The sequence below is a fragment of the Hippocampus guttulatus genome, chromosome 13, assembly GCF_054856545.1.
Source record: "Hippocampus guttulatus isolate MCC_2025c chromosome 13, RoL_Hgut_1.0, whole genome shotgun sequence".
NCBI classification, from domain to species: Eukaryota; Metazoa; Chordata; class Actinopteri; order Syngnathiformes; family Syngnathidae; genus Hippocampus; species Hippocampus guttulatus.
The window spans coordinates 732,591-744,936 of NC_141273.1; the positions used below are offsets into that span (position 1 = coordinate 732,591).

The following is a 12,346-nucleotide window of genomic DNA, read 5'->3' on the forward strand; positions in this document are numbered from 1 at the left end:
CCTCCACACTGAAGTGGGCGTACGAGCATGCAACCAGCGAACTCGTGCACCCCCCCATTGGTGGCCACAGATGTCTTTGGCAAGAGAATAGGATATTTCCCTGAAAATGAAGATATATATAAAAAAATTAATCCAAAGTAAAAAAACTCAAAATTTTTGTCTCCACATTTCAGTGGGTAAATGTGTCATCCAGTATTTCCATCATGTAAAATATTTCACTTCCTAGTGTGCGGCTTCCTCCTGGGCAACTAGTAAGCAGGCAGTGAGCGCAGTAGTTGTGGATAGCAAAACATTCATTTTCTTTATTGACTGGAAAAATACGAGGGACCAAAAAAAAAAAAAGTGCACCGCAATGACCCCCGAAAAACAGGCCCGATTCAAATCCGCCCCGAAAACGAGTGCTGCAGCAACTCGCGTCATATTTCAAGACACAAGAGTGGCTGTGCAGCCGGTTAGCTTAGGGCGCTAGGCTACGTGAACATGCCTCAAAGCAAGGGGTGGGGGGGGGGGGGGGGGTTAGTAGGGCGTTGTTGACAGGGTGTCAAGATTTCATGAGTTCAGCCATTTCAAAATCGTGAGTCAAAGCCACAAAACAAAAAAAAAAAAATCATTTTCATTAAGATTATTCACTGAGCATCTCAGATAGCATCGATATCAATGTCTTCATCTTCCTTCTCCGGCTTTTCCACTTTCACCGTCTCCACTTTAAGCTCGCGGGCCGAAGAGGAATAAACCACCTGTCGGGCAGAGGGCGGGGCGAAGCTTACAAAACTTGATGCCACATGAAAATACATTTCATGTTTTTTTTCCCTAAGCGCTTCTATGCAAAGATTTTGGAAATGCATTTCAAACGAATGAAACTCGCATTTTTATCTTGAGCATTGATTCAAATGTGACGATTTCCAAAGTGTAATTTGATTCGCCATCAAACGGTTGACTGAATACAACATATAAAATGAACTTTCAATACACAGATTTTAATCAGAGCGTCTTTAGAGAGCAACGTAGTTGGGGGGGGGGGGGGGGGGGGATGCAAAGGCACCTAACCGGGCCCACTGGATCTTGTTGGACTTTGGTCGTCGTCGGCGGCAGCGCATGAATGGGACCCAACGCGAGCGAGCGCACGGCGACGGCATTACCTCGACGTTCTCGTCCTCCTCCTCCCCGTCGTCCTGGTCGCTGCCCTCGCTCTCCTCCTCGGCCTCCTTCAGCCACTTGATGAAGGGCGCCGCCTTGGCGTGGATCTCTTTGGCCAGCTCCTTGGAGACGTACTTCTTGGAAACCTGCAGGCAAGCCAAACCAACAAATCCACAAGGTGAGCTCGGTGCGGCGACGGAGGAAGCCTGCGCCTGCGCCGTCACCTTCTCGGCCCAGGCGAAGATGACGTCCTCCTCCAGGAGGTCGGCGTCGTACAAGTCTTTGAGGATGATAGGAACTCTCTGCAGCAGCTGCACTTGGTGCAACTTCACCACGCACTCAAAGCCTCCCAGCAGGTACTTCTGGGCCTTCTTGTTGTTGTGGCAGAACTACAAAAAAAAAAAAAAAAAAAGAACATAAGCCCGAATTCATCATGAAGCTCGCTCAAGTTCACCGTTGTTCCTGCTTAGAACATTTCAGACTAATCTCGCGTCACCGCTGAACCAAACATTTGATTTAAGCCATGCCGATTGGAGCTGGCATCTTTTGAAATCGCAACCCTTTGCCGAAGTCGCTCCTTGAAGCGTCCAACGGCAGCCAAAGACATTTTCTTGAGGAAACACTCGTGCCGCGGCACGGCTCAATCCGAGAGGGGTTCGGACGCACCCGCAGGAAGTGTCGCTTGTACTTCTTGAGCTGCTCGCGGATGTTCTCGTCAAAGAGCAGCTCGCTGAGGATGAGCGGGCCCATGGCCTTCACGTCCAGACGCTCGGCCTCGGCCAGGATCTCCTTGTCGGCCGCGTCCACCGCGCCGCTCTCCTTCCTTTGCTAAGCGTGACAGCGACAATGACAGGCATCAGATGGCTTTTTCTTTTTTTTCCTTTCCCCCCCCCAAGAAGCTCTTCAACAAAAACCAGCTTGGACTAAAAAGTGTTCTGGGCTGAGACTTTCTACGCCCGATTCAGATAGCAGTGGTGTGCTGAAGGCAAGTTCGTGTTCTGACGCGCCAGTACTTCAGTCTGCCTCACCCCCCCGCCTCCAACTGTATTTTGGCCTGTTTTATTGCCTCTCCAACTTGCACCCATCGAGCTGCGGCGGCGCATCCCATTTTTATTAAGTCATCAAGTATTTACTTTTTTTTTATGTAAAAATGTGCCATGTGTAGTACTTCAATATTTGTATTTTTAATTTTTTTTACAATAAATTTCAACAAGGTGTCCAAGAATAACACATGTACACTAACCACGACTCCCAGTGTGTCCTCATTTAGTAACGTGACTTGTGGTTGACTGGGGTGCAACAATTAATCAATAACCAAGATCAATTAGCAAATCGACTCATTTGGTGAGCATTTAACTTAAAATTGTCAGAATCCACAAAAGCGGCGGCCTTGTGGAATACCAAAAAAAAAAAAAAGGGGGGGGGGGGCGCGACGAGGATAAGACTGACTTTGACAAAGTTGTAGAAGAGGTTGACTCTCTCCTCCAGAGGTTTCTCCAGATCCTCGCTGAGCGTCAAGTTCTTGGCGTGGTCGCTGATCTCCTCCATTCGCCTCCTCTGGGCCTCCTTGGTGGTCTCCTCCCCCCAGTCCTCGTCGTCGTCGTCTCCATCCTGAAACGCGCGGAGACGTGAGCGGGAGACGCAAAAGCGCCCCCCCCCCCCCGTCCCCGCCCCGAGGAGGACGGCGAACGCACCACGGCGTCGGGGGCGTCAAAGTTCTCCTGGTTTCCGGCCTCTCCGCTTCCAGAGCCGTTCTCTTTGTCCTTCTTGCGGTTCTTCTTCTCTTTCTCCTTCTTGGCGGTGGCGGATCCGGTGTCGCTGGCCTCTGGCGCAGGAGAAGCCAGCTTTGGTGTTCAAAGGCGTTCAGCGGGCGCAGATTCCGAGCGGAGGGTCTCACCTGGCGGGTTTTTGAGGATGAAGGTGCAGAGTTTGTGCCTGGTGTCGAGCATGCCGCGGTAACCGCACGCCTTGCAGGATGTGCCGATGGTTTGCTTCTTGGGATTCACGTTCTGCGAGGGGGGGGGGATACAAGTTGATTTCTTTGGGGTGCGGCGGTCGCAGCGCGCGCGAGCCAGGTCGCCGGTTTACCAGGTCGGTTTCTGGGTTGTCGCACTCGGCGCACAGCACAAACTTTCTGATGAACCCGTCCAGCATGTCCTGCAGCTTGTTGGCCTCGTGCGAGCCATTGACGATGTAACGGTCATTTTTTGTATCGAACTGGGTTTGAGCGCCGAGTTCACAGCCAAAAAACTTGGTCGGGTCTGCCCGAGAGACAAAAGGCAAAAGTCAAAACATGTTGTGATGATCGTTTCAGTTCCGTGCTTTTTCTCTCGCCTTCAATCGGGAAGCCGTTCGGCGCCCGCAAACAATTACATTTTGTTGTGAAGGGGCAAATGGCGTTCAAGTGTTCTTCTTCCACACTATTAAAGCTCATTCAATGCCAGAGACGTTTTTCATGTTTGCATTTTTAAATTTTGGGTTCCCCCCCCCCCCCTCCTTTCGCATTGTAGGATAAAGAAAGGTTTGGATATGGCCGGCATTGAATGAGTCAAACATTTGTTGGGAGGTGCTTTGTGATGTGCCGATCTTTCGTCTTTGGGCTTTAAAGTCGTCCGCGTGTGTGTCGGCCTGCGGTCTGGACGACGCGCGCGCATTCGGAGCCAAACTCTTTGCAAATGAAAATCAAGCGACGTACATGTTGGAGGCCTGTTCAGCGCCTTCGCAACATCGACCATGTTGACGATGACCGTCTTGATTCCATTCCCTTTTCCTTCCACCTGAAGAAAAGCCACCAAGACAAAATGTCAGAGGGATGGGGGCGGGGGCATCGGCGGTCGGTCTCGTCTCTGTACCTTGGCGATCAGACGGGGCATCTTGTAGCGGTAGAACTGATCCGACACGCTGCGGTTGACATTGACAGACATGTTGGCTGGACGACACGTGCGGCGCTACTAGCAGTGAAATAAGAGGATCGTGATTGGGGACTTTCCGGGATCTTCTGTCTGGAAAAGAGGGGATGACATAAACGACTGCAAGCGCGCTCGGTCTCTGACATGAAAAACGCCGTGCCGCTGTGGCCGCAAGCTCCCCGCTTGAAGGCTAAGTTTCCACCACACAGGTTCCAACGGCTGCGCAACAGCTCTGAAAGACAAAAAACGGGCAAGAGGAAGAAAAAAAAAAAACGCCAGTCAGGAAAAGACTTTCTTTCAATGAGTCGCAAATAAAGATAATTTTTTTCCTCTTTTCTAAGGCAGGAGGTGTCATGGCTTCATTCTTGCGGAAAAAAAAGGTGCGATCATTTTAAGCGTGAAGATTTCATGATGCTGAACATGGCAAATGGTCAGTCGACAGCTTCGCTTTGAAAAAAGTTTGATGCTTTTTCATGCGCTGCCACGACTTGAGTATTTTGATGGAGATGCATTTACAAGAGCGCACAAGAACATGGCACCTCAATACTGAAACTTGAATATGGATGGTGTGATGAGTCAGTTAAGGTTGTCCAACTGTTGCGCTACGGATATTTGGCAGTGTCAGGAAACTTTAAGAACGTGACTAATAGTGGTATAACATGTGCATATTTGAGTCCACTTTGATCTGTAGGTTACAAATATATATGAATGGAAACGCTGATTGCTAACATGGCTGAAAAGTTGGGTGACGTTTATAGTTCATATTTTCTAAATTTGTAATTGGTGACCCCGAAACAATGGGAACATTTTGGAATAGTGAGATCTTATTACCGGCCAGATACTATGATCCAGCAGTTTTGAAATCAAATGACCGTCAAAAAAGAAAAATGGTTGACACCGCTGCTGTGAAGTGTCTCTTCTCATACTGGCACGCGAAAAGAATCTGCTGACCTGAAGTGAACACTTGACACACACGCACGCACCATGACCCAGCGCAGGACACGCAGGCAGATTAGGCCAGAAGAAAAGAACAAAAGTGCGATTTACCCGCAGTGGCTTTGGGGAGGGGAGCTAAATATGTTGGTAAAGGCCCGTCATTGTGCAAGGGCAAAAGTGCGGAGGGGTTAAGGGGTGGCGGTGGAATTATTCAACACAAGGCCAGCTCTCGTTCGGCACTCATCAACACGAAGGCCTTTACTAATGCTAAACTAGCGACGATCCCTAAACCTTTTCAACTGCCTCGCGTCTATTTTCACCCGGACGCCATTATATCAGGCGCTGGTGGAGATCCCAGAAGCTATTTCGGGAGGCCGGCAGGTTAGCTTCGCACATTAGCCAAGCCTGGCTAGCTTGGCGCAGAGTGCGTCACGCAGCCAAAGCACACGACTGAATGGGAGGCGCCATTTTGATAGCGCCCACTAAACAAATAGCGCCCGTAGCCATGTTAATTCCACCCTCAAGACCGTTTCCTCACAAACAGCCCAGGCGCCATTGGCGACTTACCGTTTTCGCAAAATAAAGACATAAACACGACGCTGATCGTCCCAAGAGGCGCAGTGAACGATGTCGATGACTGCCGCTGGTCTTGTATGGATTGCAGCAGGCTTCTCGGGTGCTGTGTGACGAGGAGGATGATGAGGAAGGAGGAGGGGGGCCTCTCTCACTTTTTTTTAAACGCTGCTCGAGGGGGGAAAGAGCCGACGAAAGGGGGGGGAGCAAAAGCCTTGACAAGACGGCGCGGGCCGCTGTATCCAAAAGCGTCCTGTGTAGTCGAGACCTTTGAAGACGACGGGAGGAGAGAGGCGTTATTTTCGGCTGTATTTAATAAATGTAAAAAAATTAAATTAGTGTTAAAATATGGCCGAAATTCGACGGCATTGGGCCGGTTCTGATGGGCTGTGGGGTTATGCCGTCAACTCCATATGGAGGAATGACTCTTACGCAAGTGTCGCATGTGTTTCAGCGTCACAATCGACCAGATTTTCTACAGTGCATCACAAGTAATTTCCAACGAATGACCAAAAGACAATCACCAAATCATTATTTTTTCCTAAATACAGCATTTGAAGTAAAATCGACCAACGTGTGGCAGGAAATAATCTCGACAGGAAATAGTCCCAGCCCCGATGCTACAGAGGGCGAAGAGCAATGACGTCTTTATAAGATCAGCGCAGTCACGTCTCTTAAACTGCGATATTCTGAGTAAAAAACAAAAGGTTTTAACCCAATCGTCTTTAGCTAAACATCATTGACTGGTCAATCTGCGCCATAGAATTTGTGTCGCGAGAAATCAGCTAAAGTGTACTAGTGAACAAACGGCGCCATACCATACCTCTCGAATGTTCTGGGGACTAGCGCTGCTCGCTCCACACCACGCTTTAACTGACTAGGCGTCAAATTTGCATACGCAGCATATTATTTTACTTCCGGTTTTGACGATTCTGCGCAAATTAGGCTCAGGCAAGAAATGCCGAAGCACTCGGCAACATTATATATATATATCAATCGCGTTCCGTGATAACATTTTAAGAGAATTGAATTAATCTTCATGTCAAAGATCCCATTTTTCAACCTGTCATTGATTTTATTTTGAAACTTCACACTGCCAATCAAACCACACAGAATTGTTTAACTTGATTGAGGTTGTCCTTTCTCATTGGCTGACTGCATGAGTGACGTCTCACGTATGCTGTTACGTACGGCCGCACGCCCTGCTTCAATCGACTAGCACAACAGTGGAATTGAAGATGGTAAGTGGGAAGTACAGTAATCGTGCAGAAAAGAAACCCTTTCGCCGACTTACGCTGCGATTATAGAGCCTCATTCCCTGCCGGATGTTTGGTGGCAGACGTGCGGGCGACATTGTGGTTTCGGCGGTGCGAAATGATGTGACTCTTTTTTTCTTAGTGAAGCTTCAAGCTCGGTGGTCACATGACAGTTTCTGCACTTTGGTGGCAGAGACTTTTCAGACAGAATGACAGAAACGCACTTTTAGGTGTTAAATTGAGCCATCGTGCCTTTCTCTGTGATGGGATTTCAATCAACGGATCGTGTGCGCGGCGCAACATTGACGCTAACGCGACTTCTTCCCCCCCCCCCAGTCGGTGAAGTGGTTAACTCGCCGTGCTAACAAGCTAACAGACGAGACTGCAGAGTGACGTCACGTCACCGCTTCCTTGGTGTATGCGCGGCTCATTTTGCTTGAACATGTTCAAATGCCCAAGTATGGCCTGACCATTCGTTCATTCGGGTTGATTGAAACCTGTTCATTTTTTATTTTTATTCATATGAATAGGATTGAATAGGAAGTAGAAATAATACGAATTAAAAATGGACGGCACTGTATGGCGTGTACATAATCAAATGGTCTGTTTGATTGATTTTACATTTCCCCCTTATGATTATTTGATTCGAATGGTTTATGTTCCACTTGTTTGCCGGACTTGTTTGCCAACCGCTACAACGATCACTAACTATTAACAGCCGAAAGAATCACATCACGTTTTCAATTTCATTTATTTCGCTTTGTATTAATCTGTCCATTCACGTTTGATTTCTAATTTCAGTTACCCCCCCCCCTTTTTTTTCCTTGAACACAACTTTTTCTCTCTCGATCCAACCCCTTCCAAACCTTTTTGTGTGTTTTTTTTTTGTTGTTGTTGTTAATGACTCCTTCCTTATGTCATTCTATCCACGCACATATTGCCTTCTTCCATCCCGCTTGCGTGTCTCCAATCAACCAGGCTGGTCACCGGGTAAGTGCCCCGTGGTGGATGCCGCTTGTTGTCGCCTGGCTTGCTAACGGCAAACTCTGGAGGTCCGCAATACTCAACAGACCTAAAATGCACTAAAATCACTTTTTTTTTAAAAAAAGCATTACTCAAACATGATCGCCATCACAGCTGTCCTTTGCCGTTGACAACATTGACAGTAGTACAGGGGCCTACGCTTTTTGTTTTGTTTTTCAATGCAGTGCGGTAAATGTGTCACATAGAGTTCGGTTGTATTTAACTTTTGATGGTTGTTATGGAGGGCTAAGTACGTGCAAGCGCGGCTCAAGCTATGCGCTCCTCTGCATCATCTTTCGAATCGCTCCAAAATTCTTCAGTCAAAATCACTTTGTTCTGCTCCAAGGTGAAGAATGTACTGGCTAGCCGTAAGCTAACAGCAGCTTGTGGTTGACTCAGAATGCTAACGTTACGCTGCAAACATGAGCTTGCGGTCCAAACCAGCGAAGCCAAGCAGGCAGTGTGCTCCGTCAGAGGTTTCTAGCTCCAGGGAGCTTGTGGCACCTTTGCAGGACTACATTTACAGTATCTGATTGGGACCATTTAGGTGCAGGAACTACAAGAACTAAAAGGTTCCTGGAATTTAATGGGGAGACCTGGCTCAGTGCAACCTTTATTTTTGAGACCGCATCGGAGTGGAGCCCTGAAGTTTAGTGTGGGCCTTTTGCGTTCTTGTGTGAAGACTTCTAAATAAATAAGTCCTAGGGACCGTCTGGTCGCTTATTGGCTCTCTGACACTCAACTGTCTATCAAAGACATGAGTAACAAAACAATGGAATGAATATCCACACGGTTGTAGTTCAGACAGTCAATTCACTCGACTTTGCGCTCACTCAAAAGAAGCGGAGTGCTTCTACCTCGGTGTCCCTCAGGGCGGCCTTCCGAGCCCACTTGTGGTTTTTTTTTTTTTTCCCCCCTCACCCCTAAACGCCATCTGAGCCATCTCCTTTTCGCACAGTTGGTCCTGGTGCTTGGCGACCTGCACATTCCGCACCGGTGCAACACCCTGCCAGCCAAGTTCAAGAAGCTTCTGGTGCCTGGAAAGATCCAACACATCCTCTGCACGGGGAACCTGTGCACCAAGGAGAGCTATGACTACCTGAAGACACTCGCCGGGGACGTCCACATCGTGCGTGGGGACTTTGACGAGGTGGGTACAGCGTCGTAGCAAGGTTGGCTGCCCCTCACGTTTCCAAAGGCAAAATCGTTGACACTGGATGTTCCGAGGCTGGTGTAACCGCAGCACGGTGCTGCGTGAACGCTACCGACTCGGTTGCGCTCGCAAATTATCGGGGTGGTATCTGAAGCTCCTTTCACACCCCGACCTTCTTGGAAGACAGTCAAGCCTAACTGTGTGTGAAAGTGCACTGGGTTCTCGGTGCAAGGGGCGGGCAAAATAAACACTTTCCCAGATGCGGGAGGACCTTCCGAGCAGGTTTTGCGCCCGTCTTTCAGAACCTGAACTACCCGGAGCAGAAGGTGGTGACGGTGGGCCAGTTCAAGATCGGCCTGATCCACGGCCACCAGGTGATCCCGTGGGGGGACATGGCCAGCCTGGCGCTGTTGCAGAGGCAGCTGGATGTGGACATCCTCATCTCGGGACACACGCACAAGTTTGAGGCCTTTGAGAACGAGAACAAGTTCTACATCAATCCCGGATCCGCCACCGGAGCCTACAGCGCGCTAGAAAGGTACCAGGAGGTTTGTCTTGTCGGTTTGGGGAAACGTGATCATGGTTTTTGTTGTCGCCTCTTTTTGTAGCAATATAATCCCGTCATTCGTGCTTATGGACATCCAGGCGTCCACGGTGGTGACGTATGTCTACCAGCTGATCGGAGATGACGTCAAGGTGGAAAGAATCGAGTACAAAAAGTCTTAAGAAGCAGGACCAGATGGTATTCCATTCCTTTCCGCTAGGGGGCAGTGTCAGCCCTCTAATATATTGTTCATAACCCCCCCCCCCCCCCCCTTCGCTTGTGTTGGGAGGTTAGTCATTGTACTGAATACAAACATTTCTTTCACGTGCTAATTTAGCATCCTTCTCCATTTCTTTCTTTCTACGTCGGACAAAATAAATGACTTCACTCTACTATTGTTTTGTCTTCACTCATAAAATCAACACCCAAGTTTCATTTTTTTCCAAGTAGTGTTTATAGTAACGTGGAGGTGCTTCAATTTGATTGTAAAGCATTATTTCTGAATAGGAAATGCAAAGTGATGTCAGGCCATTTTATACATTAAAATAAAACTTGTTTTTGATCCATCTATTAAATAGCTACACTAACTCTATGTACACCTTTAATTGGATAAATGATGACATATTTGACGTAAACCAAAATTCATGACATGTAAAATTGTACCGTTAGTCATGCTCATACTTCTGAAATTGGTTGACCGATTATTTAATAAAATCAGTTCACAAAAAGCTTCTTAAACAGCCTATTCTAATCAAGTTTAGTCATGTTCATTCTTCGTTCGTTTTAATTATTTAATAGTTAATGTTTACTGTATATGCATATCATCTTCCATTTATCAAATCATTTTTTTAGTTTTGCAATTTAATCAAATGTTCAATGCCTATTCGAAATTGTTAAAAATACATTTACATTACTAAATAAGACAAAATTGTATTTCAACCAACTCCAGGGGAAAAAGGGCTCCATGCAATAAAAAAGTACAATAATTAAGGCTTTTTTAAATTTACGTTTGTTTTGTTTGTTTGTTTGTTTGTTTATTGAACATAAAACATATATACAGTAATAATTTGACAGAAAATAAGGTAGATAAAAAAAGTAAAAAGAAAGAAATCAATCTTCATTCAACACAGTTATTATGTTCAAGGGAGTAGGAAGAAGTAAAAAACTTATCTAGTCCTACCCCGTTATGTGATTGTATCTAATAAATCATTTTTATATCAATCAGAAAAGTAAGAAGAAAGAAGTCTCCATTAAGGCTCATACTTTACCCTTAACCGTGATATTTTTACAACTTTTGGTTTGTATCGGGATTATATACTTCCACACCCTGACACTCTTGTGTCAATTTTCTCTTAAATTCATAATGGATATTTATATACCTTTCTCTATTTATCAACTTAGTTCTGATTTATCATTATATTTAATGTTTTGAATTTATCATTTTAACTCTGATTGATGTAGGTTGTTTGTACTATTTTTTTGAATTTGTTTTTTAACTCAGCAAGCGATTTACTCATTTTCAGGTCCGTTTCGAGATTATTCCACAGATTAACACCTTTGATAGATACACTTCTTTGCTTGATGTTTGTTCTTGTTTTGAGTTTTTTGAATAAGTTGGTACCTCTTAAATCATAGCTGCTTTCTCGAATTTCGAAAAACTTCTGAATGTTTTGGCAGAGCAGGTTATTGTGTGCTTTGTACATTAATTGGGCGATTTTAAAGTCAACCAGGTCATAAAATTTCATCGTATTTAATTTGATAAATAGTGGATTTGTGGGTTCCGTATATTTTGATCTATTAATAATTCGAATTGCTTTTTTTTGTAGGTTGAGAATAGGGAGTGTGTTTGTTTTGCAGGCATTTCCCCATATTTCCACACAGTAGGTCATATATGGTAATAATAATGAAGTGTACAATGTGTACAAAGATCTCTTATTTAGCACTTCCTTGGTTTTGTAGAGGATCCCTACGGTTTTGGCTATTTTTCTTTTTACGTTATCGATATGTGGCTTCCAACATAGTTTTGAGTCTATTACTAATCCGAGAAACTTGGTTTCATACGCTCTTTCTATCTCAATTGAGTTTACCATAATTTTAGCTTGGTGTTTGATTGGTCTTGTGCCAAAAACAATTAACTTCGATTTTTTCAGGTTAAGTGACAATTTATTTCTGTCGAACCAGTTTTTTAATTTGTTTAATTCGTTTTCTACGGTTGTCAGGAGCTGTTTCAGATTTATTCCAGAACAGTAGAAAGTTGTATCATCAGCAAATAGGACACATTTAAATTGTTTTGAGACCTTGCAGATATCATTTATATATAAGATGAATAGTTTTGGACCAAGCACTGACCCCTGAGGAACTCCGTGAGTGATTTTTAGTTGATTCGTTTTTTTATTGTTGAGTTGCACGTACTGATATCTGTTTTCTAAATAACTTTTTATCCATTTATAAGCTACACCTCTAATGCCATATCTTTCTAGTTTTTTCAATAATATACTGTGATCTATTGTGTCAAAAGCTTTTTTTAGATCTAGGAAAACCCCAACAGTAAATTCTTTGTTGTCTATATTAGTGGCTATTGCTTCCACAAACTCCATAACTGCCATTGAGGTGGTCCGCTTTTCCCTGAAGCCATATTGATTCTCACTTAACAGCGCATGCTTTTGTATAAAGCTATCAAGTCTGCGAGAAAATAGTTTTTCTAATATTTTTGAAAATTGTGGTAGTAGTGATATTGGTCTATAATTTGTAAACCGATGTCTTTCTCCACTTTTATAGATTGGAATAACTTTAGCAATTTTCATTTTTGATGGAA

The 12,346-nt window shown here is 45.2% G+C and overlaps 2 protein-coding genes across 3 annotated transcripts; one reads left to right on the forward strand and one right to left on the reverse strand.

The window, feature by feature from the left end:
- Positions 1-275: 275 nt before the first annotated feature.
- eif5 (eukaryotic translation initiation factor 5) lies at positions 276-6,441 on the reverse strand. Its single transcript, XM_086127644.1, has 12 exons — positions 6,379-6,441; positions 5,550-5,823; positions 3,990-4,278; positions 3,833-3,914; positions 3,226-3,398; positions 3,035-3,146; positions 2,832-2,962; positions 2,587-2,748; positions 1,804-1,965; positions 1,362-1,526; positions 1,140-1,283; positions 276-737 (listed from the first exon to the last, which is right to left on the reverse strand). The coding sequence occupies exons 3-12, from the start codon at positions 4,059-4,061 to the stop codon at positions 639-641; spliced, it is 1,302 nt and encodes a 433-aa protein (XP_085983770.1). The 5' UTR covers positions 4,062-4,278; positions 5,550-5,823; positions 6,379-6,441; the 3' UTR covers positions 276-638.
- Positions 6,442-6,673: 232 nt separating this feature from the next.
- On the forward strand, positions 6,674-9,923 carry vps29 (VPS29 retromer complex component). Of its 2 annotated transcripts, none has more exons than XM_086128076.1 (4): positions 6,674-6,796; positions 8,793-8,984; positions 9,290-9,525; positions 9,596-9,923. In XM_086128076.1, the coding sequence occupies exons 1-4, from the start codon at positions 6,794-6,796 to the stop codon at positions 9,711-9,713; spliced, it is 549 nt and encodes a 182-aa protein (XP_085984202.1). In that variant the 5' UTR covers positions 6,674-6,793; the 3' UTR covers positions 9,714-9,923. The 2 variants fall into 2 exon arrangements, with proteins under 2 accessions (XP_085984202.1, XP_085984201.1); XM_086128075.1 differs by lacking the exon at positions 6,674-6,796 and adding an exon at positions 6,803-7,801.
- The last annotated feature ends 2,423 nt before the right edge of the window (positions 9,924-12,346 follow it).

Coding starts and splice junctions, on each gene's coding strand:
- vps29 (XM_086128075.1), top strand. CDS start 7,712: ATGACTCCTTCCTTATGTCATTCTATCCACGCACATATTGCCTTCTTC. Junction 7,802..8,792: donor TCAACCAGGCTGGTCACCGG/GTAAGTGCCCCG, acceptor CTTTTCGCACAG/TTGGTCCTGGTGCTTGGCGA. Junction 8,985..9,289: donor TGCGTGGGGACTTTGACGAG/GTGGGTACAGCG, acceptor CCCGTCTTTCAG/AACCTGAACTACCCGGAGCA.
- eif5 (XM_086127644.1), bottom strand. CDS start 4,061: ATGTCTGTCAATGTCAACCGCAGCGTGTCGGATCAGTTCTACCGCTAC. Junction 3,915..3,989: donor TGCCCCGTCTGATCGCCAAG/GTACAGAGACGA, acceptor GCTTTTCTTCAG/GTGGAAGGAAAAGGGAATGG. Junction 3,399..3,832: donor GCTGAACAGGCCTCCAACAT/GTACGTCGCTTG, acceptor TCTCTCGGGCAG/ACCCGACCAAGTTTTTTGGC.